Below are 26,768 nucleotides of genomic sequence, written 5' to 3' on the forward strand. Positions count from 1 at the left end.
TTATTATTTATACAAACTTTGATATAAAACATTATAACATATAAGTTATATAATTAATTTCATATATATAATTATGGATGAAGTTTATAAGTTTTAATAGTATAATTTGTAAAAAAAAAAAAGTGATAAAATTTTGGTCCATTCGTCCAAAACCGGACCAAATTAATCAATTCTATGTTTGGTCAGTTTGATCTTTTTTTTTTTATATTTGGTCAGTTTTGGTCAGTTTTTTTAAAATAATTGATCTATTTGGTCTTTAAGCATGGTGGATCAAACCACCAAATCCACCTATTTGCTCACTCTTAATTGTCATAGTGGGAGGGAAGGGAAGGTGATTTTTTCTTCGACATAAGGGAAAGTAAAATGAGATCAAAAAGAAAAAAATATCACCTTGCGTTGAACTATTTGGGGAGGATAGAGGGGCAAGATTTGACCTACCTAGTCATCGACATTCACAAGGTCAGATCTAGCTTGTCGTTCATTGATTTGAATCTAGTGATGGGTGTAAGAAAGAAGGAAAAAAAAAGAAAAAGAACAAGTGCTCTTCATTTCGATGACGATTGCCTGGAGAAACAAAAGAAAAAAAAAGAAAAAGTATTAGTATGAGTTGTAATTATTAATTTTAGAAATATTTTGAAGAGAATATTTTTCTATTTTTTTTACTTTGTTTGTATTTCAAAAAAGTCTAGGGTAAGAATATTTTTGTCACAGTCCAAATTCTCGGGCCATGACCGGTGCATGGGCCCAAAGGGGCATAGCCCACTAAGCCCAAGCAAGCATTTTTATGCAATTTTGATTATCATTCCTATCCATCATCTTTAAAATAAAGTGCTGTAACTCTCAAAAGTAAATGTTCCAATAATATTTTATAACAACTGAATATTCATATTTATATTATATCAAAGTACTATCATCATCAATCCAACATATACACACTTCATTTATAATATGACTCTTAGTAGTTTACATTACATATTCATGTTCACAAGTAATAGACTCAAGATTATCAGCGGAGTGACTCTGGGTGAAGATACAGTTACTGAGATGCCATAGTACCTACCAAGAAGACGAGCATATGTGTGCAACTCAATCTAGGTCCAAACTGCCTCCAAATTTGAAAACATGAATTTTAAAAACGTGAGTACGAAACTCAGTGAGTGAACATAAGAAAGGGAACAAGCAATCAATAAGAAGAATTTGAAAATCATGATGCATTTCAAACTAAAAACCCCTCATTTCAAACTTTGATTAATAACCTCATAGTGTTGCAACAACCCATGATCAGTCCATGAAGTTAAATAGGTGAAAAATATATCAAAAACCGAATAGGATAGCATGCAGGACAGAATGTTTCTCGCTGCAGCGAAGTTTATTCTCGCTGCAGTGAGAAACAGTATCAATTTACATATGTTCCAGTTTTTCTATCATATCTCCCGCTACAGAAGTTCAATTGACCTGATTTTTAGACCATTAGAAAGCTAAGAGGTAGGGCTACAACTTTTATGTTTACCACTTTTTCCAGTTCGGATGGAAAGATGGTCAAAATCTTCATCAAAGTAAAAGCACTATACTAGAATCCGAGAGTTTCTCGCTGCAACAAGTTTTCGGCTGCCAAAACAGAAGGTTTCCTGCTGCAGTGAGAAGTAAGGCACCTAAGTGTAAAATGGACCTCCTTTGCACTAAAAATCCATTTGGTGCTGCAATAAAGATCAATTTGCAAGAAAATGAGAAATTCTCAAGATTCATCATATCAAATTTCACATGCATTACAATCATATACCATATTCATGAACTTTTATTTCACAATCATATATATACATATATACATAAGTAAACACCAATACCACTATCATCTCACCCAACTCATGTGCATAAATAGTTGATGTTGTGTGATAATTATAACCGTGCGTGTGCACGATGTGGGGGGATGCACATGCCGGTGATGGTGGTGGTGAGGGAGATGGATGATAATAGTGCCTGTGTGCACGATGTGGGGGGATGTACACGATGACACTGATTATACACGATGTGGGGGGATGCACACGATGACTCCGGCTATGTGCACGATGTATTCCAAAAATTTCCTTTTGTCTCTTCTTGTCTCCTTGGCACCCAAAATACCTTATTATGCCTCAATTGACTTCCGAATCACTTTTTATCCTGCAAATTCTTCTCCTATAAATATATTTTTATTTTATTATTATTTTCTTGTATACGAAATATTTTATCCCAAACTATTCTTTAGGCCTACTTGGACCTTTATAACATTAGAAAACTACTTTTAAGGGCTCACCAAGAGAAATGATGAAATTATCCCTAATCCGCATTATCTCGTCTACTTCTAGTTATGTGCCTATGGAGATTGAGATTTTACAGGTTCACTTCTGAATTACCCTTTTTAACTCAGTAATCAATCTCAATTGGCATCCGTAAACTTTATCAGCTACCGTATCAAAATACGGGTTACTACAATTTTCTTATTTGTATTTTATTTATTTGCACATTAAGTAGGTTTAGGTTTAATTTTCTATTATAATTACTTTTTGTGCACATCAAGTAAGTTTAGGTTTAGTTGGCTATTATAAATAACCCTTTATGTAGTTTTTATTTTTTTATCAAGCAGTTTAGGGTTTTTGCTTAGATTTGAATATTTTCTACACAGTATCAGAGCAGTTCTAATCTGCAAAGAACTCTCTAACACGAATATTGCAATTGATGCTGCTAAGTTGTGTGCATTTCAAGGAATTGCCTTTAGAGCTCACAATAAACGTAAGGATTCAATTAATTGTGGCAATGTTGTTGAAATCATAGAACATATTGCTTTTTATAGTAAAGAAGTAGTTTCAATTGTCTTGGATAATGCCCCCCAAAATGCCTCTTATATATCTCTTATGATTTGAAAAGGAGATTTTGGCCCTTTATGCAAGCAAAATCCAAAGTTTCATTTGGGAAGAAATTGGTGATTCAAAATTTTGTATTCTTGTAGATGAATCATGAGATGATGGAAACAGAGAGCAAATAGCTATTGTCTTAAGATTTGTTGATAAGTAAGGCTTTATTCGAGAGAGGTTCTTTAATTTGACTCATGTTGAGGAAACTAAAGCTTCTATTCAAAAATTTGTAATGTGCTTGCTTTTCATAATCTTAGCATCCAAAATATACAAGGGCAAGGATATGATGGAACAAGTAATATATGAGGTGAATTGAATGGATTGTGAACATTATTTTTGAAAGAGTGCCCATTTGCTTATTACATTCATTGTTTTGCTCATTGACTACTATTTATATTGATAGAGACATGCAAAAATGTTATTCCTATTTAGCATTTTTTCTCTTATCTGGCTTTAATTATTAATGTTGTTGATTCATTTACAAAAAGAAAGAATCATTTGTAAATTGCTCATGCAATTGAGATTGTAGAGTTGGTTTCTACTGATGAGCTTGACACTGGAAAAGGAAAAAAAATCAAGTTGGCTCATTAAAAAGGGCAAGTGATACACGATGGGGCTCTCATTTAAAGTCTTGTCAAAGCTTACTTGATTTATGGAATCTGACTGTTGTTCAATTTTCTACCCATGCAAATATACGTATCTTAAATATAATATAGTGATTAGTAAAGTGTCGATCCCACAAAAAATTAAATTAATTCTTACTGTTAACTACTAAAATTAACACACTCTAACTTTATCTAAACAATTAAAATTAAATTAAAACTAATAAACTAAAAACTAAAACTAATCTAAAATATATCAACATAATTATTTTATTAACTTCTAGTGATTACCAAACCTAAGATTATGATATTCCTCAATACTTTATCTGAATATTGTTTCTTTCTTTTAACTTAGTTTAATGGATTAAGTTCCTAACCTAGAGTCTTAAATTATTTACAAGTCTTTATCGAGTTTCTCATAAAAATACCTCTCCCAATTAATTTACTATATGTTGATGCAAATTATATGAAGAAAGATTCATTAAGATTGTGCTCTAATTTTGGCTACATATGGCTTATAGGTGTATGTCTACCCTATATGCAAATCAAATAATCTAATCAACTAAGTGTATTCGATCATACGCTATTTTATTCAAAGTCTACCTAAATCTCCTTTATCAAGGTTTAATCTAGGTTTTCAATTCAATCTAATTGGTGATCAAGCAATTAGAAAGCATTAAGAACATAATAAAATAAACAACTTAAATCCATCAAATGTAAGTAAAAGAGAGATAAATAATTCAGACTACATATTAAGTTCAATCATAATTTTAGATAAAAAGTTTAGTTCCCTATCAAGTTACACATCATCATTAAATAAAATTAAACATTAAAAACAAAACCAAGAAAATAAGAGAATAACAAAAATATAGAAAAACTCAAGAATTGTATTCTTGATCTCCAAATCTCCTTGAATCCTGCAAATTCTTCTTACCTTCAATGACTTTGTAGCTTGACTCTCCGCTATCAATCTGGTGTTTCCTTTTCTCCCTAAAAATCCTCAAAAAGGTTATTTTTATAGGGATTTGAAGTTAGGCCAAATTAGGTGAAGAAAGAAGTCAATTTCAGTTGAGATTTCCTTATCAAACTATGTGGGCTACAGCCTACTACCTCCAAAGTCACTGCCTGGACCATTTAAATTGCAAAAATCATAATTGTTCAAGGACTGCTGCAGTACATCAACTTTGACAAGATTTTTGACCACCTTCTAGGCCGAACTGGTCGAAGTGGTAAATATAAAAGTATATCTTTTTCTCTTATCTTTCCAATGGTTTAAGAATTATCTCATTTGGAGATCTGTAAAGAGTGTTATAGTCGAAATACCAAAACATATGCAATGGAAGTCTGCACCTTGAAATTGCACTTCTTCTTCCACTAAAATTCTTCTTTCATCAAACACCTACAAAAGCACAAATAAATCAATAACAACTTATCTTAACCACATTAATACCAAATTAAGCATAAAATTAACTAAGATTAGATTGACTCACCTAAATTAACTAATTTAAAATAATTAAATAGAATCTACTAATTTCTATAGATTATTACAAAAACTAAGCTAAATTACTATCAAAATTAAGTCTAAATAACTCTATATTAGAGAGTTATCACCGATTCTCAAAGTTCTACGTGAAATGATTAATGAAGGTGACACCTTATCCTAAAGGGCCTTAACTAATTGAGTTTATGATTTGATGACCACATTTGAATTTGTTTGTATTCTGCATCTTACGATAAAGATTTTGAAAAAGGTAGATAATTTATGGGGACTTCTTTAGTGTAATCACAAGACATTTTTAATGCAATGAATTTAGTAGCTACAACAAAGAAAGTTATTGAAAACTTTAGAGCTAATGGGTGGGATGTTTTGTTTTAAGAAGTCAAGTCTTTTTGTGAGAAACATGAGATAGCAATTCCTGATATGAATGGTACTCGTCAATCAGGTAGAGGTCGAGTAATGAAAGGTAAGAAAATTCTAATGATGCATCATTATCGGATTGATTTATTCATTGGTACTATAGATTCAATGCTATAAGAGATAAATAGTAGATTTAATGAAGATACAATGGAGTTACTTATTCTTAGCTCATTTTTGGATCTTAAAGATGGATTTAAATTATTCAAGATTGATGACATTTGCAAGCTTGCTCAAAAGTTCTATTATAATGACTTCATTCATTTAAAAAAATTGCATATGAAATATGAATTGGATCATTTTGAACTTGATATTAGGCAAGATCCATGTTTGCAAAGTGTTTCAACTCTCTTAGAGCTGTACCAGTTAATTTCAAAGACAAAAAAATTAGTTGTATATCCTTTATTGGATCGTTTAGGTCAGCTTATCTTAACTCTTCTAGTTTCTATAGTAACTACAAAACGTGCATTTTTAGACATGAAAATTGTAAAGACATGAAAATTGTAAAGACAAGGTTACGTAATAAGATGAAAGATGGTTTTCTTGCTACTACACTTATCCTTTACATTAAGAAAGAGATTGTCAAGACTATTGATACGGATTTTGTCATAAATGAATTTGAAAGCATAAAATTATATCGATCACAACTTATGATACTTAATGTAAAAATCAAATGTCAATTTTTCTTTTTAATTTATGTCTATTTATATTGGTAAATCTGAAAACTTATATTTAAATTGTTAATAAAATTTTATGTTATAATTTAATTTTATTTTAAAAGTAATTAATTTTTTACTCCGAATCAAATCATTGACCTGATCCATAACCTTATATAATTACTCTTTAACTACCCCTCATACAAAATTCTAAATCTGCCATTGATCAATGTCTACTGTTGTTGGCTTTGTCTATAGTTTTTGGGTTGGATTCCTTGTGAACTTATTTTATTTTTACCCTTCACTCTTTATCTTTGTTAACTGTGTCAACTATTGGCCATCTCTTGAAACCGGACAAATCTTAACCTTATATTGATAAATCTTCAAAAACCTATAGCTTATTATGACGATTCAAGTCTCAAACTTGTAACAATTTAACGCTTAAAAGTTTTCTTTCTCTTTGAATTATTTTTGTTTGTATGTGTTTAGTGTATTCTCTTTGTCTTAGGGTTAAGGTGTTTTTAGGGTTTGTCTATTAACAAAGCCATATCAACATGATTGTGCCATGTCAACACATAATTAATGCCATGTTAGCAAGAAATGTCACATTAGCTTAATCAAATTGCCATATCTAAATACTTAACGGAGAAATTTAATAATGTTAAAGTTAGGGATTGAAATTAACAAATCGACAAAGTGTAGGGACTTAATTTACACAAATTATATATAGAGACTAAATCTATATTTTTTGTAAAGTATAGACACTAATTGCATAATTTAACAATTTTAAAGCAACAAAAACAAAAGTAAGATATTTTTTTTGTAAAAAAATCTACTTAAAATACTATTCCAAAAAAAAAAAAATCTAATTTTATAGATTTTTTTATTGGAACTTTGTAGGAACTAACTTAAATAATATATGAGAATAAATTTAAATTATAGGACCAAAAGCATACCTTATCTTGTTTTATGAGCCATATAATATCATCAATATATGTAGAAGGAAAACAGGCTAATCATATTAACTGGTTCCATGAGAAGCTCCATATGTGTTTAGTAGTAATGTTTTTCTTGTTAAAAAAAAGAAAAAGAAAAAAGGGTACAATCCACAAGAGTGAGGTGGCAATGAGTCACGTGGTATTCACGTGAAAAGTCTTCAATGTGGCCAGTGGCTACGATTAATCGTTGGGGTCCCAGGCAAGCCGGAAGTAGACGCACTCATTTCTCCATCACAACCACACACACGAAATTCCTTACGCCAAATCTTAGGGGAAAAAAAAAAAAAAACAGGCGCAATGCTCTGAAGAAGTCTCTCTCAACATCTCCTTCTCATCTCATCTTACTTAACCAATCCTCAACATGGACACCGTTCTCTCGAGCTCATCGTCTTTGGTGGTCCGGTCAACTCTCCCTCCGGTCCGCTCAGTTTCTTCCCCATCTAAACTCTACTCCGCAACATTCTCTTTCAATCCTTCAATCAACGGCCTTCGAAGAAACCGTCTACCGCTTCTACGGTCGGTTAGTTCCTCTACGGTTCCTAAGTTTTCGATACAGTGCGGTGCCATTAAGGAAATAAAAGAGAGCGAGTTCCAAAGCACGGTGCTGGAATCCAAACGTCCGGTTCTCGTTGAGTTCGTTGCCACTTGGTGTGGGCCCTGCCGCTTAATCTCTCCCGCCATGGAATCAATCGCTCAGGTTCCTTTATGTACTTATCATCCAATTACGTATTTATTCCTTTAATCGAGAACTTAAACCCATTGAATGAGTATGAAGAACTTAAACATGATTTATGTTTTTCTAATCTCTCTTTAAACGGAGGGTATTTTTTTCTTGAATAATTGTTAGGAATATGGAGACAGATTAGTGGTTGTAAAAATAGATCATGATGCAAATCCAAAGCTGATTGAAGAGTACAAAGTTTATGGATTGCCTAGCTTGATTCTGTTCAAGGATGGGCAGGAAGTGCCAGAAAGTAGGAGAGAAGGTGCGATTACAAAGCCCAAGCTTAAAGAGTATCTCGATGCTCTGTTGGAGACAATATCTGTAGCTTAGCAGATATTCTCTCCTGCTTTTATTTTAACTTCCTTTTGTTTTTATTCTATATTTTCGTATTGGTGTTTAAATAATACTTGTATAGTTTTTTGAGCTATAAAAGATGCCTAGAAATTTCATGAGATACAATCTGAGTACAGTTCAGTGTGGATGTGTGGGCTTCTCCACCTGTCTAGATTTATTATATGTTTTTTGGGGGTGGATAATTGTGTTCTGATTACAAATTTATACTAGTATTTGATATTTATATCTGATAAGTTTCTTACAGGTTATCGATGGATCATGTGTCGAAATTAGTACTAGTATTATTTACTATTTAAGATTGAAAAAAACTATTTGGAAGGAGTGGTAATTTGTGGTGTGTAGAGTTATAGAAGGATAGGTTATCAAATATGAGCTTTTGATTAATGGTAATCAGTAGGATTGGTAGGAAAACTTGTTATGGTTGTCCCTAAACGCTCTGTTACAGCCTAATGTTGCAATAACAACTAGTTTTCTGTAAATTCTGTTTAGAGGTGCAGAGCCACCTCCTCTTTTTGGTGGGTGGTGCTCAACTCGAAAGGAAGTTGGGCTGTGATTTTCTTGGTTTTAAGCCACTGGTTGACACTCTGTTATTATAAGTAATCCCTTGTTTTTTTTTTTAGGTGTATCTCACATTCTTCTTTAGTCCATTTTAATAACCTCTTTTTGTGTGTGTAAGAAACTTATAATCTTTAATTGAGTTGTACGATTGTCTGGTCAGGAGATAACGACAGTTTTCAGAAAGACTTAAAGTTTGGTCAAGTTTCGGTGTGTCATAGTAAAGGTGAAAGGGTACAGAGCTTTGTTTTTGTTGTTCTGCTGTTGCTTCATGTTATTTTCCTTTCCTGATGGTCACAACCAGAACCTTAACCTAAATAATTAGCAAAGCACATGTGTTGGATCTTGCTTCAAGCATCCCTTTGCTCAACTTTGCGGTTGGCACCAATGACAGCCTCATCTGGGATGTACTTGGCCCAGAACCAGTGTTGCTTCCATACTTTGTTCATCTCTTCAATCGGGACGTTCTTTGTCTCAGGCAAGAAGAAGTAAATGACGATAGTCATGATTATAACAAAGGCAGCGAAGAAAAAGAAGAGGCCAAACTTCATGTGGCAAAGCATGGAGAGGAAAACTTGAGCAATGATGAAGGTGAAGATCATGTTAACTGCAACGTTGATGGCTTGTCCAGCTGATCGGATCTCTAGAGGGCAAATCTCACTAGGTACCAACCATCCCAATGGCCCCCAGGACCATGCGAATGCTGCTACGTACACACAGATTAAGAAAAGCAGGAAGTTGGCATCAGATTTTGACAAGGTCCCCTCACCATTGAGCCCAAACTTCAAGGCTATCGTGATTCCAACCGCAAACTATAGCAAAATAGAGAAAAAAAAGTCACAATGTCAACAAAAAATTCTACCCAAAAAATAAGAGTCTTGAGGAGCTTATGTATGATGATAAAAGGCATTCAATTACCTGGCTAATAATCATTTGAACGCCACCTTCAAGGAACAAAATCCTTCTTCCGTACCTATCAGCAGAATAAATGGAAACAATTGTGGCGAGGACATTCACAGTGCCAGAGATAACCGCGGACATGAGTGACGCGTCATCACCAAAACCCAAGGTCTTGAAGAGAACAGGTGCATAAAACATGATCACATTAATGCCAGTGAGTTGTTGGAAGAATGGAATGAGAATGCAGAGGACAAGTTGAGGCCTGTATCTTGGTTGGAGAATGTTCCTCCACGGGTGATCCACCTTCTTGGCAGCTTCACTCGCATCAACAAGGTCTTGAAACTCATCATCAACGTTTTGGGTGCCTCGAACTTTTTGCAACATTTGTCTTGCCTTCTCAGAATGGCCTCTCTCAAGAATAGAATTGGGAGTGTCTGGTAGCACGATCGCTCCAAGGGTCATCACTAAGGCAGGAACGACTGCAAGAGCCAGAGAAACTCTCCATCCCCATCCACCTTCGATCTTTGCTGTACCATAGTTAATAAGGCCTGCGACTAGAATTCCAATTGTAATGGCCATTTGGAAACCAATGTTCAAAGCTCCTCTAATCTTTGCTGGTGCCATTTCGGATAGGTAAACTGGAACAGACTGTCGTGGATGAACAAATCATCTATAAGTCCCTTAAGATAGAAAGGAGGTAGGAGGATGAAATAAACAAGTAGCCGGAAGAGCAACAAGTTTTACCTGATTAGCAAATCCAACACCCACACCAAGCAACAAACGGCCAATAATTAGGACTGCAACGTTCATAGCAACACCATTTAAGATGGAACCGACGAGAAAAGCAAGGCCTCCAACGAACATGGAAACTTTTCGGCCAAAGATCCTTGTTACAACTGAAGCAAAGAAGGAAGCTACCAAAGCAGCAAGGTAGAGGGAAGAGGTGAACAATGTGAGCAGCTGGCTATCAAATTTGCAATACTCACTTTCGTGTTTGGCTGCATCATTCTGTTTTGCAAAAACCGAAGGGAAGAACTTTTTCAGAAACGGTTCCATTGAGGTCACCCCTCCTGCAGAGATTTGAAAAAGAATACCAAGTCAGAGTCTTGGAAAAGAAACACAAAATTACATGCTCCACTAATTAAGATGAAAAGATCATAACAAGACAGGCAATCATAGTCTGAACCTGAGATTCCAAGGTCATAACCGAAGAGGAGACCGCCAGTGGCGGCAATCAGACAGGTGCACACCACAAAGGCGGTGACACGACCTTCATAGCTGGCCCCTCCACCTTGTTGAGCAACAAATCCTCCTCCTGCCATCTCTCAATCCACGCAGGTAACTCACTCTGTCCTTTATGCAACTCAAGAAAAGTAGTGTCTAAGGACTTTTGTTTTTCCCTTCCAGGTTTGGTGATATACTGGGGATGTTTTTACGGTGATAGTTGAGGATCTTTCAAAGGAATTTGCCCGCAAAGGTCCCGCATACCACCAAGGAAGAAAAGGAAATGTAACTCTCTGACCTCCCACTGCTAAATCCTAGATGAAATGCCTGGTTTTATATATGTGATCAAGTGGCCTGCTAGGGCCCTAAAAACGTGCTTATTTCTAACAACATTGCTGCAAAAATAGGACATATTTTTCAACATTTAACTGGCTTTCCCTCTTTTATTAAATTCATACCTTTGGAAATGCTATTTTCAGACCCTAGCATTGCGATTACCACTGGATTCTACCTAGTCTCTATCCATAGTCATCATTTTTTTTTTCTTTTGTAGCAATGGAAATCCTTATCCATAAAATCTACCAATTTAAGTGGTTTGCCCGGGGTATATATGGCTAAGATAATTTTGGCTGGTCATGAGAAGAGTTTTGGACTATATAAGGAAACTAATTTAAACTTAGGTCTAAGTGGTGCAAGTCGGAATCCACCAAACGTTATGTTAAGATCTTTTCTGTTGTATTTTAGTTGGTTTGTTTTCCATGTATTTATCATTTCCCCATATATGTATGGATCTTGAAGGTAAGCCTCTAAAGCATCAACTGCTATAGGTTTTGACACATAACACAGTCATCTCCTCTGTTAATGTTGTTATGTTGTCATTGTTGTTTCACTCTTTATTAGTATTTAGCTTTTGCTATATTAATCCAGTAATTAGTTGTCATTCTGATTATTTGTAAATACCAAATCATTTATTCTGTAATATATTAATATCTAATTTGTCTTTGTAAAAAATCAAAAAAAAAAAAAAGAAAAAGAAAGAAAGAAAAGTTCATCTACTTATGACTTGTGTTGGTATTTTCCATTCCATGGGCAAGTTTTTGGAAATTCAAATAATTATCATCTTTGTTTATTTTGACTCGTTAGTAATTAATTAGTAATTTTCCATCCATCCCAAAATATGATCTCAACTAGCTTTGCATTCACTATATTTGGCACTCATATTCCCATGTATGAACATAAAAGCGTATGGGCCACTTATACCAAGCTAGGTGCTTATTGCTTTATGTGAAGAAGAAGATTAGGAATATATGTATAATAGCATGGAGCCAGCTGTTTAGGCTTAAATTAGGAGAGGTCTCGCATCGCATCCAAATCTTTTGTGTCCTTTTATCCCCATTATTTTTCCTTTTTCATTCCATGAGTAGTGTTGCATTTGCATAGAGATTTGCCAAATTTTATAACCTTACATGGCAAGATAATAAATAATTAGTGAGCAATAGTGAAGCAAGCGATTTGTATGTTATAATGAATATCTTTATGATATGTGATTCATTGAAATTTCATCTTATTATTGGATAACGGAACTTTTAAAACTTTTTTCATATTTAACTATTAGCATTGAAATTTCAATTAGTTTTATTAAGAATTTATTTTTAAAGAGTGCAGGTTTATTAATTTAGAATTTTACGTAACTAGGCACCATAATAATTATATAAAGATTTAATTTAGGGTCGGGTTTATATATATGTAAACATAAAAGAATCCTATTTTTTGGTTTCTCATGACAATTCCTTTTCCCTTTTCAGATCTTAAAAACAAAACCTAGATGTGGGATTTTTAGACCTTTCATTTTTTTTAAGATTTTAGAGAAAAAGGATCGGAAAAGACTTTCAAAAAATTACTCTTATTAAAGAAAATAGGTGAAGGAGATGAATTGAAAAATGATTCTTTTTTGTGATTCAGTATTGATAAATGATGATGACTAGTGATTGGCAATTGACGATAGGCGATTGGTTGTGCTTTGTCATGTGATTATGTCAATTAGTCATGTTATTTGTCATATGAGAAAAAAGGGACAACTCATATTAGGTTTAATGGTTATATTCTCGTTCGGTCAAAAGTGTTTTTTGAACTAAAATAAAAATTAAAAAATTTATTTAAATACAATAAAAATTAAACATTTTAATTGGATAAACGAATTTACAAGAACTTTTTTAGAATTTATGCGAACTGAAAATGGTGATCGGAGAGATGCTCCGACTAAGGGGGTCCAAGAAAGGTGAGGAAGACGCGACAAATTGATATGGTGAGCACAATGGTCGAGAAAAGAGTCAAAACTCGAATAGGAAGATAACGTTTGGGAGGAAGCAGTGAGATAGGATAGGAGGAAGAAATATGGGGTTTTGGGTGGGCATCGTATGCGTGGTAGATATTGTTGTAGAAATACGAGAGATACTTGATTCCGTTGACATTGCGCATGCAGGGATAGATGTGAATGCAACACTTGTTGACATTCCAAGTCGCTCTGATACCTTCAAATGAGTCTTGTATTTCTCCTTAACAAATATATACATACAAGAGAAATTTACATGTGAAAGACAAAGTAGTCCTTCCTAATACATGAAAGTAACAATTACATACATTAGCATTTTAAGCGTACAACAGAGTACTCTCCTTCCTCCCTTCCTTCCTTCCATCCTTGTCTGAGTGCTGACTGGCTGAGACATAGCCATCTCCCCTCTCTCACAGTAAACTACATTGGAAAAAGAAGAAAAAGATGCTAGGGTTCACTAATTTTAAGCTTTTTATGTGCTTAGCGTAGTAAATTTCTTGTTTCTTTGGCTCAAGGAAATAGTTAATGGTTCGGAATTTTGAGTGAGAATGAACCTTCAACTGTACTTTAGTGTTAAGGTACAAAACAAGTACAAGACACAATCAAGCTGCAAACAGATTTGCACAAGGAAGAGGGCAGCCAACGTCACATTCCACTTGCCATTTTCCTTTGCAACCGAAGATGGTTAGGCAAACAGCTTGCCTGAAAGAAATAGTTTTAGAATTAAATCCTTCTTCTCTCTCTTCATTTTTTGCTTAATTTTTTTTGCTTTCGTTGCTTTCCATCCTCTCATTTTGAGCCATTCCAAGCTGAAACCTCAGCCTGTGATATTGTGACAGGGGCCAAAAACCTTAAGCCAAATCCTTCAAACATTAGGTGAGCAATGGCCGTGGCCATGAACAGCATCACTAGGAATGTATTTTCCCCAAAACCAATGTGCCTTCCACGCTCTATTCATCTCCTCGATCGGTACGCTCTTTGTCTCAGGCAAAAAGTAAAATATGAAAATAGTCATTGTAACAACGAATGCAGCGAAGAAGAAGAAAAGGCCGAATTTCATGTGGCAAAGCATGGAGAGAAAAAGTTGAGCAATGATGAAAGTGAAGAACATGTTGACAGAAACATTGATGGCTTGCCCTGCGGATCGGATCTCTAGAGGGCAGATTTCACTTGGTACTAGCCATCCCAAGGGACCCCATGACCATGCAAATGCTGCCACATACGCGCAAATCAAGAAGAGAACAAAGTCAGCGTAGCCTTTTGATAAGGATCCTTCACCATCGGTACCAAATTTCAACCCCAAAATGACACCGACAGCAATCTACAATGGAACAAATAAGTTGATGTTAAAAAGGAAAGGGAACTCAGTTATCGGTTGCTTTAGAATGGAGATTTTGGGACAGAAGTGGGCAAAAAGTTTTAGTAGTCTAGTTACCTGAGACACAACCATTTGGACGCCACCTTCAAGGAACAAAACCCTTCTACCGAACCTGTCAACTGAGAAGACAGAAACAAACGTGGCTAGGACATTGACTCCACCGGTTATAACTGCAGACATGAGAGAGGCGTCATCACCAAATCCAATAGTCTTAAACAGGACGGGGGCATAGAACATAATCACGTTAATGCCAGTGAGCTGCTGGAAAAACGGAATGAGGAAGGTGATGGCAAGTTGAGGCCTGTATCTTCTCTTGGTGATGTTCCTCCAAGGGTGTTTTACTTCCTTTGCAGCCTCACTAGCACTAACAAGATCTTCGAACTCCTCATCCACATTGTTAGTGCCACGAATTTTTTGCAGCATTTTTTTGGCCCTATCAGTGTGGCCTCTGTCAATGAGGGAATTGGGAGTGTCTGGCAAGAAAAATGACCCAACAGTCATTATTGTTGCAGGGACAGCTGCAAGGCCCAAGGAAAGTCTCCAACCCCATCCACCCTTGATCTTGTTCGAGCCATAATTCACTAGATTTGCAATTAGAATCCCAATTGTAATTGCCATCTGAAAGCCAATGTTGAGTGCTCCTCTAAGCTTTGCAGGTGCCATTTCTGATAGATAAACGGGAACGGACTGCCATAAATAAACACAGTCATGCTTGAGTCTTCTGATGAGAAGTTAGACAGGAAGATGTAAAAAAAGGTGAAAGGAATAGCAAAAGTTTACCTGATTAGCAAATCCAACGCCTACACCAAGAAGCACACGTCCAACGATAAGCATTTCAATATTCCTAGCAGCACCATTAATGATAGCGCCAAGGAAAAAAATAAAACCTCCTAATAACATGGACAATCTTCGACCAAATTTCCTCGTCATTGCAGAGGCAAAGAAGGAAGCTACCAAAGCAGCAAGATAAAGGGAAGAGGTAAACAGTGTCAGAAGCTGGCTGTCGAATTTGCACCAATTATTCTCATGACCAGTTTTATTTTTCTGGTTCTTATAAACTGATGGGAAGAACAACTTGAGAAATTCTTCCATTGAGGTCACCCCTCCTGCAGAAATTATGGAATTGCAATCAAAAGAATGTTATTACTTAATAGGTCATCATCCTATACCATCTAAACAGCTCCAAAATTCTTGGTAGATTTGACTACATCAACAAAGAGGTTTATGTTTTTTTACCTGAAATTCCAAGGTCATAACCAAAGATGAGACCACCTGTGGCCGCTACCATGCAAGTCACTAAAACAAAGAAAGTGACTCTAGCCTCATAATGTTTCACTCCAGTATCATCAATATAAACACCCCCAGCCATCTCTAGCAGAACTAATGTGAATCTTTAGACCTATCCTAGAAAATCAAACAAGTGATTAAACAGCGAGTTTTGTCGAACTATTTACAAGGTTTATTTTTTGCATGCGGATCCTTTAAGTTTACGACCTTGTGCATTTTTTCTTTCTGTTTTTTTAATCCCTACTTTATAGTATCTGGATAACTAGTAGAACTCAGCTTTATATATATATATTTTGAATAACTTCCCATCCACTGATTTCTTTTTCTGTTATGCCTTTTTTTGGAAATTTGAATGTTCTGAGACTGGTTTTGGCATACCGTTAGTCTTGACCGCATTTTAGTTCGCTAGGCCATTTTGGAAACTTTGGACTTGGTAACGTGCCTAAATAGCAACACACAGTGGAAACTTGCATTTCTTTTTTCCTTCTGAGCTAAAGAAACTAGAAACTGAAAGCTTACAAGGTAGGGAGTAATAACTTGATAAAGAATTTGTAAGAAGAAAAATTAAGGAAAAGTGAGAAGATCCAAGGGAAAGAGACTAACCCGTTTAAGGAACTGAGCTGAATTATCAGCTGATCAATGATAAAATATGCTTGTTGATTTTGCTAATGTTGCTCTCCAGCTGCATAATCAGACATAATTAAAGAAATATTACAGTAGTAGTTTTGGGTCAAAATTGGATTCCATTTCTAATACCATGAGCCCCATTAAAACTGTTAATTAGAATACGGTTGTTTGAATTTTATTGGGCTAAACTGCGGCCATACAATGACTAGATTAGATCTGGTTAAATGGTTATTTGTTTCTTCCATAGGTAACACTTGTTGCTTTCTTTGTACATAAAACTTAGGTTTAGCATATTATCATATATGATTCTATATATGGTTTCTAGTTCTAGAAACTTGTAGTATTTTTCGGTATATCACTATTAGCTTCAATGGAATATCAACTTAGATTAATTATGTAGTACTAAAGATTAGGATTCTCATCCAGTTCTATATTCCTCCTTTTGGAGAAGCACAGCCTCCCCTGTCATGGCCTACCTCTTAAGTTCATTCAAGAGACAAGTAGAAACATAATCGAAGAAGCATCACATTATCAGACTGCTTGGTTAGCAAGAATATTAATTATTCACTTTACACTATCAAATCTGTGGATTCTTTTAGCTCTTAGCTATCTCGATTAGAGGCAGGTAAAATACCAAAATTTTACTCATGCAAGTGGATACCTAAGGGATCAATGGACATATGATCATGAATACATTACTACTTGATTTAGTAGGTGCTTATAGTTTACCTATAAGATCAGGCTCAAGCAGCCACGTGAAAATTATAAAGGACAACCAGACTTATTCTCTAATCTTATCAGAATCTGTCATATCCAACTGATCAGAGGTTATGCTTCTGAGGCTATATAAACAAGTCCTTTCTGCCCTAAATTTTTCAGACTCAGGAGTTAGCAGAAGCAAGCGATAGATACAAAATATAACAAGGCAACTCGCATTCACTCTCCCTCAAGGGCTTCACAACATGTCGTACGTGCAGGCTTAATGTCCCTGCAATAACGACTGAGTGGTGGGTGAAGTCCTTGTGGGAGAGTACATGAGATCTGTCTTGCTCTTTGTCGAAATAAATTCCAAACAGCAAAAGCTTCTCAATTCAGACAGAGCTATGGTTTTCTCTTTTTCTTTCTTTTAATGAAAATGTTAAGCTTCCATCCTTAAAACCTTACACCGCTGTGTTTCTCTTTTCATGGGTGAAAATCATTGCTTATAGGGTTCGAAACGAGTCAATAACTGCTTAGATAATGTTTGATGCATCTTTTTTCCAGACTCCAGTACTTGAAAACGCAAAGTTTTTTAGAAATAAATAGTACTGCTATGAAGCTTGCAGTCACAAAGAAAGGTTTGGCAGAAAATTCAAGTGATCAAACCCATACAGGATGTCATACCCAAATTTAGACTTTAATGTTTTAGGCTCTGGATCCTTATCAATATTTTTGTTTTTGCATATAACTAATTCAAAATACTTCTAGGTAGTTGATGTTATTTTCTATTTCTAAGCCCAGCTGATATATCTTTATCCATAAATTAATATTTACTGTCCTGTGCAAAGGCTCATCCAGCTATATATAGCTTTAATTTGCTATCACCATTACTAACACTACAAAGGGAAAAACGGAACGATAGAATTAAAAAACAGTGGATAATGTCATCAAAGGCCTGACTGTAATATAGAAATATAGTTGAGCCCTATATTTGTAATGAATTCATCAAGAAATCCTCCGCCTGTACAGGCCTAAGAGGCATTTGCTAACCTTTATAATCCGAGGTTCATTTCAGATCAGAGACATCAATATTCTGAAGAAGAAAAAACTTTTAAGACTAAATCGTCAAAATTTGAAGATGGCTGGAGGAGGTTTTGTTGCTCAAGGCAGGGGAAGTAATATGAAGGCCGTGTCACCGCCTTCGTGGTGATCACTTGTATGGTTGCTGCAATGGGAGGTCTCCTCTTCGGATATGATATTGGAATCTCAGGAGGCGTGACTTCAATGGAATCGTTTCTGAAGAAGTTCTTCCCATCAGTTTTAGAAAAACAGAAAGATGAGGCCGCTCATGAAAGCGAGTATTGCAAATTTGATAGCCAGCTACTAACATTGTTCACCTCATCACTCTACTTTGCCGCTTTGGTAGCCTCCTTTTTTGCTGCTGCGGTGACAAGGACCTTTGGTCGGAAACCTTCCATGTTTATTGGGGGCCTTGTTTTCCTTATTGGCTCAATCCTTAATGGTGTTGCCATGAATGTTGGATTGTTGATCATTGGCCGCTTGTTGCTTGGTGTGGGTGTTGGATTTGCTAACCAGGTAAATATTTGCTACTATTAATTTCGCCTTCTTTAATGGAACATATGATTTCGATCTGTCTCAAAAAATTAACTTGTCTTATTTATCCATGGCAGTCTGTTCCAGTTTATCTATCAGAAATGGCACCAGCAAAGATTAGAGGAGCTTTGAACATTGGTTTCCAAATGGCCGCTACCATTGGGATTCTGGCAGCTGGTCTTATTAACTATGGCACAGCAAAGATCGAGGGTGGATGGGGATGGAGACTTTCTTTAGCTCTTGCAGCTATTCCTGCGATAATGATGGTTATCGGAGCTGTCCTCTTGCCTGACACTGCAGTGGCAAAACGAATGTTACAAAGGGTTCGTGGCACTCAGGATGTTGATGACGAATTCCAAGACCTCGTTGATGCCAGCGAAGCTGCAAAGAAAGTGGAACACCCCTGGAGGAACATCCTAGAGAAAAGATATAGGCCCCAACTCGCTCTTTGCACTCTTATCCCGTTCTTCCAGCAGCTTACTGGCATCAATGTTATCATGTTTTATGCGCCTGTTCTCTTCAAGACCTTAGGCTTCGGTGATGACGCGTCACTTATGTCCGCAGTTATAACCGGTTTAGTGAATGTGCTTGCCACGGTTGTTTCCATCTTCTCGGTCGATAGGTTTGGAAGAAGGGTTTTATTGCTTGAAGGCGGCGCCCAAATGATTATTAGCCAGGTAGCTAGCTTTATTTACCTTACCATTCAATGGCCAACACACTTTTAATTTTCTTTCTGTATAGAATTTGCGATTGAAATTGATGTTTGCATTTTTATGATTGCCACAGGTTGCAGTTGGAATCATGGTAGCCTTGAAGTTTGGGGTCAATGGTGAGGGGACTTTGTCGAAAACCGATGCCAATTTGCTGGTGTTCTTAATCTGTGTGTACGTTGCAGCATTTGCATGGTCTTGGGGGCCATCGGGGTGGCTGGTACCTACTGAGATCTGCCCTCTAGAAATCAGATCAGCTGGACAAGCAATTAATGTCTCAGTTAACATGCTCTTCACCTTCTTCATTGCTCAAACTTTCCTCTCCTTGCTTTGCCACATGAAGTTTGGCCTCTTCTTTTTCTTCGCTGTCTTTGTTATAACCATGACTGTCTTCATTCACTTGTTCTTGCCTGAGACGAAGAACGTCCCAATTGAAGAGATGAACAGAGTTTGTTAGAAGCATTGGTTCTGGGGAAAGTACATCCCCGATGAAGCCGCCATTGGCAATCAAGCTTCGAGAGACGAGGCTGTTTGCTGAGCAAAAATATAGCACAATTGAAACCCAAAGGAAAAGTGAGCAAGCACGGAGATCCACTTCAACAAGAACAGGCACATTTGATTAGCCCTCTGGTTTTAGAATTTGTTTCTTTACGAACTGAGACAATAGCGATTTGTATTGACTTCAACTCTTCAGGCCAAGAAATAATTAATGGGTTACCCTAGATTGTCTGTTTGCTCTTCTTCCCTAATAATATAGAGGGGGCAACTCATATAAATAAAAAGGTAAAAAGATCTAGGTAGTCCCTTTCCTATTTTGTTTAATTTAATCTTTCTACTCAAAATCGAAGTAATTTAATCTTTTGATTTTGAAAATTTTTTCAATTTCGTTCTTCTCCCTAACGACATCCATTTTTATCATTAAAGGTGATGACGTCAACGTTAACGTGACAAACTTTGCCGACTTGGCAATGTATGTGTGATTGACTGAATGACGTGGCACTGCCACGCGGTAGACAGAAGGGTAAAAATTTTCCTACCCAAAAAACCAGAGGGACTAAAGTGGAAAAAAATTTAAAATACAGGGACTAATATGAATAAAAATTCAATGTATGAGGACGAAATTGAACGAAAATTTAGAGATTAAATTGAGCCCAAAAAATTATAATTAACTCACTTTTCAGATTATTAAGTGTTTTTCTTGTTACTATCATTTCAATAATAAATATATTAGACTAAAAACAAACGTAAGTGGAGTCATATATTAGCTTTATGATCATTTCTTTCAAAGGTAATTTGAGAAATAATTTTTTTTAAAAGGTAAAAATCTAAATTCCATTTAAGCAAAGATTACAATGTTGTTTCAAGCCTACACCAAGATGGTTAGACTTTTAGCACAAAAAACACCTTGCTAGTCACAACCACACCTCAAAAATCAAAATCAATCACAGGGCCCTTTAGAAAAAAACCAACTCCCCTATACACAACAAATTATACAAAATTGGTGGAGACTAACAAAATATCTGTAACTCAATCTCAAGAAAAAGTGAATATCAACAAAATGAAAACCAAGAGGAACCATCATGCAAAATCAACGATCCAATCTTTCCAACATTTTGAAGCCCAGGTAACACTACAAATCATAAAAAGCTTTTATAAAAAAGAACTGTTCTAGCTCATAGGAGCTCCAAAGACCACTAACCATAACAAGAATAGTACCTACAAGCAAGCCTAAAATGAAGGAAATCACTCCCATTAACAGCACCTTCTTAAGGAAATTATATAAATATAATTATAATTATAATATGAAAAGAGAGACAGCAAGAACATCAATCTTTTTAGGAAAGAAAGGCAACTTTATATATATATATATATATATGCAAAACAGTGTACAAAAACCTTTACAAGAGGATTGTAAGCTAACAGTAGTTTGACCAAAATCAAATAGAGCCCTTGTACAATATATGCCAACCAAAATCAGCTAAAGCCCTTGTACAATATATGACAATTACCAAAGAAAGCCAGTTATTATAGACAAAATCAAGGCAGCAACATTTACACAACATTTAAGTACCTAGTAACAAAAACAAGTATACCATTTAATTGTAACAAGACAGCATATAAACCACAGCAAATTCTCAAGCATTCTTAATGCTTTCTTGAGTGGGCAAATCAGCAACCAAATTCGATCTACTGGGTTGCTCCTGGTGTGCAATTTCTGTGGCAATATGAACAAAATCAATGTTAGAATTGCAAAAATAATGCTAAAGCAATATGATCATATTGCAAGTCATAATTTTTCTAACCAATAGCAGCCTACTGGATATGAATGACCTTGAATCCCCATGGCCAGTTGCAACAACTAATTGATTTGGCCTTCTAGCCTATTGAAAGAAGCATGCACACTGGTTCATCAAATAACCAAGCAGCAAAATCATAAAACAACAAGACATGAACAAAGATTAAATTGTCACTCACATTTATAATAGAAATCTGTTGTGGAGGAGCTGTAGGTGCTGAAGTAGATTGGGTTTGGAGTCTATAGGCTGCTGTCCCCTTCCCTTTAGGGCTTGCATGCTTCAATTTTCGTCTTAGGACAACAACATATTTTGAAATAAAACCCTTCGTAGTTGCAGCAACAGATTGGTTTCTTTTAGTAACCCTCATTTTTTTCCTCTTCTTGATAGCCGTAGATGTAGTGGACCTAGCAACACCTTCACTTGCACTACTAGGAAGTTGACTTGCACCAATAGCAGCTTCACTTGGTGCACCAGTAGCAGCTTCACTCGCTCTACTAGCAGAAGATTTACTTTTTTGACTTTGATTTTTTTATGTGTTTGTTTGACTCTAGACATAAAAATTAAAAAAAAGTAAGTAACCAGTAATATAAATAATAACTAAATCAAGTAACAAGATACATAATAGATAACACTTACATGTCACATAAGACAATTTGACCTATTGTGTCCTTCTTGATGACAAATCAAGCATTTCATTATCCTTCCGACCCTTGACATTGTTTTCTTTGGCCCTTCACCTTTTTCTCTTTACCTTTCCTTTTTTGATCGTCTAGCAGATCTCTTTACATATGGAGGTAAGACAACCTCCACATTTTGTTGATGCTAAAACATTGGGCCTCTGATAGGATGAAGCAATTGTTCATAAGCCTTAAGGTATTCAGTTTCTTTAAAATAATATGCTACATACTTTGTAAGGTCCACTCCTTCATAATAGATAGCGTTGATGGCATGCTGGCATGACAATCCACTGATGTCCCAAACTCAGCAACTACATGTCATATGCTGCAAAGATATCGTGTAACTCTCCTTCACCAGCTTTTCAGGATTTTCCCAAAAGACTTCATACAAATAGGCCCTATTCTAATTCATTTCCCATTTTGCTGCCGACCCCATAGACTTCTCTAATTTGGTGAGTATACGAGGGCCATACTTAGTATTCCACTTCGTGCCATATTCCTTGTTCTGAACCAATCGCCTTATGACATAAAGTCTAATATCCTCAAGCATACTTATGACTGCTTAACATCTTGCTTCTATAATTACTCCATTAAAGTTCGCACACATATTGTTGTCAATAACATTGTAGTTGGAGAAATTGGAGAAGAATGCTTGACACCAATGCACGACATCCCAATTTTTAAGCAAGTGATTGTATGCAGCCTTATTCATGGAGCATAGAAATTCTATTTGCTTCTTGAACTCTAGCTGGTTTGGAGATTTAGCATAGTGCCAAAATTGGAGCTTTAAGTCTTCATCTCTGAACTTCTTCCCCCACCTCGTGTAAATATGTCATGCACAATTTTGTTGTTCAACAAAGGGAAGAAGCTCATTGATAGCACTTAAAAGCCCTTACAATAACAAAATAAATATGGTAAATGATGAGAAGATATACATTAAAGATTAATTTATTGCATGCCTTATTTACAACTTTTTCAATCTTAATTAAATATCATACTATAGAAAAAAAGTGCAAACATTATACTATAAAAGCTTTACGAATTACATATGGCAATATCAACATGAAGTTACAATAGTAGTCAAAACGATAACAAAAGTTGACTTAGTATAAGTTCCAAGGTGAAAGGAAAAAGCAGGCTATTGTTGGAATACAAAAATATTCTGAGGGTTTAGGCATCTCAATGAAAATAGTTGATGTGGTTTTTGTCAGGTGAAGGTGGGATCAAATAGCATGACCCCATATTGTGTAATCCTTAGGCCGCATTCTAACCCCTAATCTTTATAGCTAATTAAGGCAATTTAGTTTTGTTTTGCTCTAACACTAAGTCAGCTATTACTGGAGACCTTAAAAGTTAAGACTATGAAAAAATTCAGACTTACTTTTGACAATGTCAAAAGCCCTATTAATAATCCTAATAACTATACAAGTTTAGCAGAAAAGGGGTTCTTTTTGTCGATCTTAAATATCTAGGAAATTTCATACATATATCATATATCATATTATAGTAGACAAAGTGGACAAAGTTATGAGTAAATGAAAGATTTAATGGAGGAATAGTAAGATTGCAAGGTAATAGAGTAGTTCATTAAAACTCAAACTCTTTTTATTTTCTGTTTAAAAAAGTCATTTTCAAAAGTGAGTCTTTTAAACAGAACATAAAAAGAGTTCGAGTTATTCTTGAACTGTTGGATTGCTTTGCAATCCTACTTTTCCTCCTTTAAATCTATGGACAATCATCATACTGTTTTGAAAGATCATGCATAGATGGCAAATTATGCATGAGTTTAGGAGTTGAAATTTATGATCTTTATGGTGGAACAAAATGCTTAGATAATTTGCAGCATGTGTTTATTTCAATGTAAAAGCTAAACACTAAATTCATATCATAATTTCCAGCATCTGATTATTAAAAGATTCATACAAAAGATACAAAACATACATATAGTACATAACATCAAATTATATTTAAATATTTTAATAGTCTTATTTACTATTTTATAAAAAAAATACCTTTTGCATGTCGCTTATGATGGTCCATCCTATTCCATCTTCGATACCCATATCAGCACATAATAGCTCCAAAAAACATTTCCAATGGTCTTTGTTCTTGACACCATTGACCACTGCCTATGCAAAAGGGAACATTTGGTTATTCCCATCTTGACCCACAGCAACCAGAAGCTGTTCTTTCACTAAACCCTTCAAGAAACAACCATCCAATCCAAATATATGTCTGCAACCTTTTAAAAAATTATTCTTTAATGCCCCAAAACAGATAAACATTCGATGGAAAACTGCTACCTCATTTGGTACAGACCTATCCACATCTATTTTAATTGTTGACCCCTCATTTGTCTCTAAAAGCTCATCAGCATACTGTTTTAATCTTTTGAACTCCTCTACATAATTATCTCGCACTTCCTTTATCATTCTCAACTTGACTCTGTTAGCCTTTGTCAAACCAATTGCCACACCTAGCTGTTTTCTCACCAACACTCTGATTTGTCTTGCCCTTAGGAATGGCATCTTGATAATATCATCTTTCAACTTCCTAGCCAAAACCCTTGCTATCACTTTCTTGTTCTTAATTATAAGCAGACAATTGTGTGTTCCGAGATAGGTTTTCACTTTGAAGGAGTTATCATTCCTGTGCTTCGAAGCTACTATCTCCCACTCGTAACCAATTCTATCACATTTAGCTATAACTCTGACCTTGTCATTTTTCTTCAAAATGAAAGAAAACCACTTAACCATACTATACTCACACAAAACAACTTTGAAGTGTCTCGGATCCTTGAAAGATTGACCTACAAAGAAGTTCGATATCGACTGATTCGAAGTACAAAACTTCTCACTCGATTGACCATTTGTGCCACATCAGCTTCAAACCTAGAGCTTGTAGAAATATAACTCCTTGTGTCGTTAGAGTCAATATAATCACTATGATGTTTTGCCCTTGATGGTCCAACAGCCAAGCCTCCATCATTTCCCATAACTTCAGATTGGCCTCTAGTAACTTCAGAAAGGCCATCAGCAGCTTTAAATTGACCTCCAACAACTTTAGATGGGCCTTCAACAGCTTTAAATGGGCCTCCAACAGTTTTAGATGACCCACCAGCAACTTCAAATTAGCCTCTAGCAACTTCAGATGAGCCACCAACAGCTTCAAATTGGCCTCCAATAGCTTTAGATGGACCTGCAGCTGTTTATTCAGATAGCCCTTCCTCATTTAATTTTTCTGATGCAACAGCTAGCAACTTATCTTTGCTTGCCTTAAATTCTCTTATTTTCTCCCTAACCATTGCCAACTCACCCTCCCCTTCATCACTTAACCATGTTATATCAAAATAATATTCATTTAAACCTTCTTCATCTCTAAGTTCAGTATCTGATGATAGAAACTCCATATCCTCATTGAGTGCTTCAGGCATTGGAGTACCATGTTGAGTATTTTCCCCATCTCAACATAAATAGAAAAAAGACCCTTCTCCTTAAGTAATCCGGACAAACTAGTCACACTTTTATCACCTAAAATTGCTCTCAAACCATTCCTGTCTTTATAATATAAGCCTTTAATCAATCCTATATCATATTTTGAAGACTTTACCATCTGTAATAAAGTCTAATAACAGATGGTATCGATATCTAGTATATCAACCAGCTTCCTCTTCCCATTCTTATATGCAAACTTGGGTTCATGAACTAAGATCCCCCCATGATGAAAGCATAATTAAAAGCAATTGTTATCTATATGATAAAATTTGAAAACTCAATCAGCATACATTAAAACAAAAACAAATCTAGTATCTGACCACGAATTGAACATTAAAATTGTATGTGCCATTAACTGTATGGAGAATAGAATGTTGAGTAATAATGCAAAAAAAAATTAATCAAAATAATAGACACAGGAATATACTACAACTCAACAATATATAGACTTAGGCATGGCCAATTGAAAGCTACAAGTAAACCGATCCAAACAAATACTACACATGTAAGTGCCATGAAGTCTAGAAAAAAAAAAACTTATGTGTTATAAATATCACAGTAACTAAAAGTCCTTTTAATTCATCATATCAGGAACACTAACTAAAAGCATCATCTATCAAGAAAAAACAAAGATGAGAACCAACTTAGCATGCAAGCTATGAATTTAGAGAACACAGCTCTAAAACTAAAAACTGTTTTTTAATATTTGGCATAGAAATTACTGTCACATATCAACAAAGGTCCATGACAATTTAAATGTGTTATTGAGAAATATCTAAATATTAACTAAATGATTGAGGTTCCATATTATATTGTTTTTTTACTCTTCTCGAT

The 26,768-nt window shown here is 35.3% G+C and overlaps 4 protein-coding genes and 1 long non-coding RNA gene across 5 annotated transcripts; 3 read left to right on the forward strand and 2 right to left on the reverse strand.

Annotated features, from left to right (window-relative positions):
- LOC18608475 (thioredoxin X, chloroplastic) lies at window positions 7,293-8,363 on the forward strand. Its single transcript, XM_007043194.2, has 2 exons — window positions 7,293-7,759; window positions 7,910-8,363. Exons 1-2 carry the CDS (start codon window positions 7,424-7,426, stop codon window positions 8,114-8,116), a joined length of 543 nt encoding a protein of 180 aa, XP_007043256.1. The 5' UTR covers window positions 7,293-7,423; the 3' UTR covers window positions 8,117-8,363.
- LOC18608476 (sugar transport protein 10) lies at window positions 8,885-11,005 on the reverse strand. The gene is made up of 4 exons (XM_018115769.1): window positions 10,782-11,005; window positions 10,340-10,665; window positions 9,614-10,243; window positions 8,885-9,507 (listed from the first exon to the last, which is right to left on the reverse strand). Exons 1-4 carry the CDS (start codon window positions 10,915-10,917, stop codon window positions 9,046-9,048), a joined length of 1,554 nt encoding a protein of 517 aa, XP_017971258.1. The 5' UTR covers window positions 10,918-11,005; the 3' UTR covers window positions 8,885-9,045.
- Window positions 10,676-11,708, forward strand: LOC108660949. Its single transcript, XR_001926715.1, has 2 exons — window positions 10,676-10,933; window positions 11,003-11,708. It is a non-coding gene; the product is annotated as an uncharacterized LOC108660949 (long non-coding RNA).
- Window positions 14,017-15,898, reverse strand: LOC18608477 (sugar transport protein 4). The gene is made up of 4 exons (XM_018114875.1): window positions 15,766-15,898; window positions 15,310-15,635; window positions 14,587-15,216; window positions 14,017-14,472 (listed from the first exon to the last, which is right to left on the reverse strand). The coding sequence occupies exons 1-4, from the start codon at window positions 15,896-15,898 to the stop codon at window positions 14,017-14,019; spliced, it is 1,545 nt and encodes a 514-aa protein (XP_017970364.1).
- LOC18608478 (sugar transport protein 11) lies at window positions 18,291-20,173 on the forward strand. Its single transcript, XM_007043198.2, has 3 exons — window positions 18,291-18,738; window positions 18,834-19,433; window positions 19,543-20,173. The coding sequence occupies exons 1-3, from the start codon at window positions 18,361-18,363 to the stop codon at window positions 19,921-19,923; spliced, it is 1,359 nt and encodes a 452-aa protein (XP_007043260.2). The 5' UTR covers window positions 18,291-18,360; the 3' UTR covers window positions 19,924-20,173.

This window comes from Theobroma cacao, chromosome 2, assembly GCF_000208745.1.
Source record: "Theobroma cacao cultivar B97-61/B2 chromosome 2, Criollo_cocoa_genome_V2, whole genome shotgun sequence".
Taxonomy (NCBI): Eukaryota; Viridiplantae; Streptophyta; class Magnoliopsida; order Malvales; family Malvaceae; genus Theobroma; species Theobroma cacao.

Bases quoted from the DNA above. Each gene is read 5' to 3' on its own strand.
- LOC18608475 (XM_007043194.2), top strand. From the start codon at position 7,424: ATGGACACCGTTCTCTCGAGCTCATCGTCTTTGGTGGTCCGGTCAACT. The intron at 7,760-7,909 runs GTTCCTTTATGT...AATAATTGTTAG, and splicing joins CCATGGAATCAATCGCTCAG to GAATATGGAGACAGATTAGT.
- LOC18608476 (XM_018115769.1), bottom strand. From the start codon at position 10,917: ATGGCAGGAGGAGGATTTGTTGCTCAACAAGGTGGAGGGGCCAGCTAT. The intron at 10,666-10,781 runs GTTCAGACTATG...AAATCTCTGCAG, and splicing joins TTATGACCTTGGAATCTCAG to GAGGGGTGACCTCAATGGAA. The intron at 9,508-9,613 runs GTAATTGAATGC...ATTTTGCTATAG, and splicing joins TTCAAATGATTATTAGCCAG to TTTGCGGTTGGAATCACGAT.
- LOC18608477 (XM_018114875.1), bottom strand. From the start codon at position 15,898: ATGGCTGGGGGTGTTTATATTGATGATACTGGAGTGAAACATTATGAG. The intron at 15,217-15,309 runs GTAAACTTTTGC...TATTTATGGCAG, and splicing joins GCGTTGGATTTGCTAATCAG to TCCGTTCCCGTTTATCTATC. The intron at 14,473-14,586 runs GTAACTAGACTA...GTTCCATTGTAG, and splicing joins TCCAAATGGTTGTGTCTCAG to ATTGCTGTCGGTGTCATTTT.
- LOC18608478 (XM_007043198.2), top strand. From the start codon at position 18,361: ATGGTTGCTGCAATGGGAGGTCTCCTCTTCGGATATGATATTGGAATC. The intron at 18,739-18,833 runs GTAAATATTTGC...TATCCATGGCAG, and splicing joins GTGTTGGATTTGCTAACCAG to TCTGTTCCAGTTTATCTATC. The intron at 19,434-19,542 runs GTAGCTAGCTTT...TGATTGCCACAG, and splicing joins CCCAAATGATTATTAGCCAG to GTTGCAGTTGGAATCATGGT.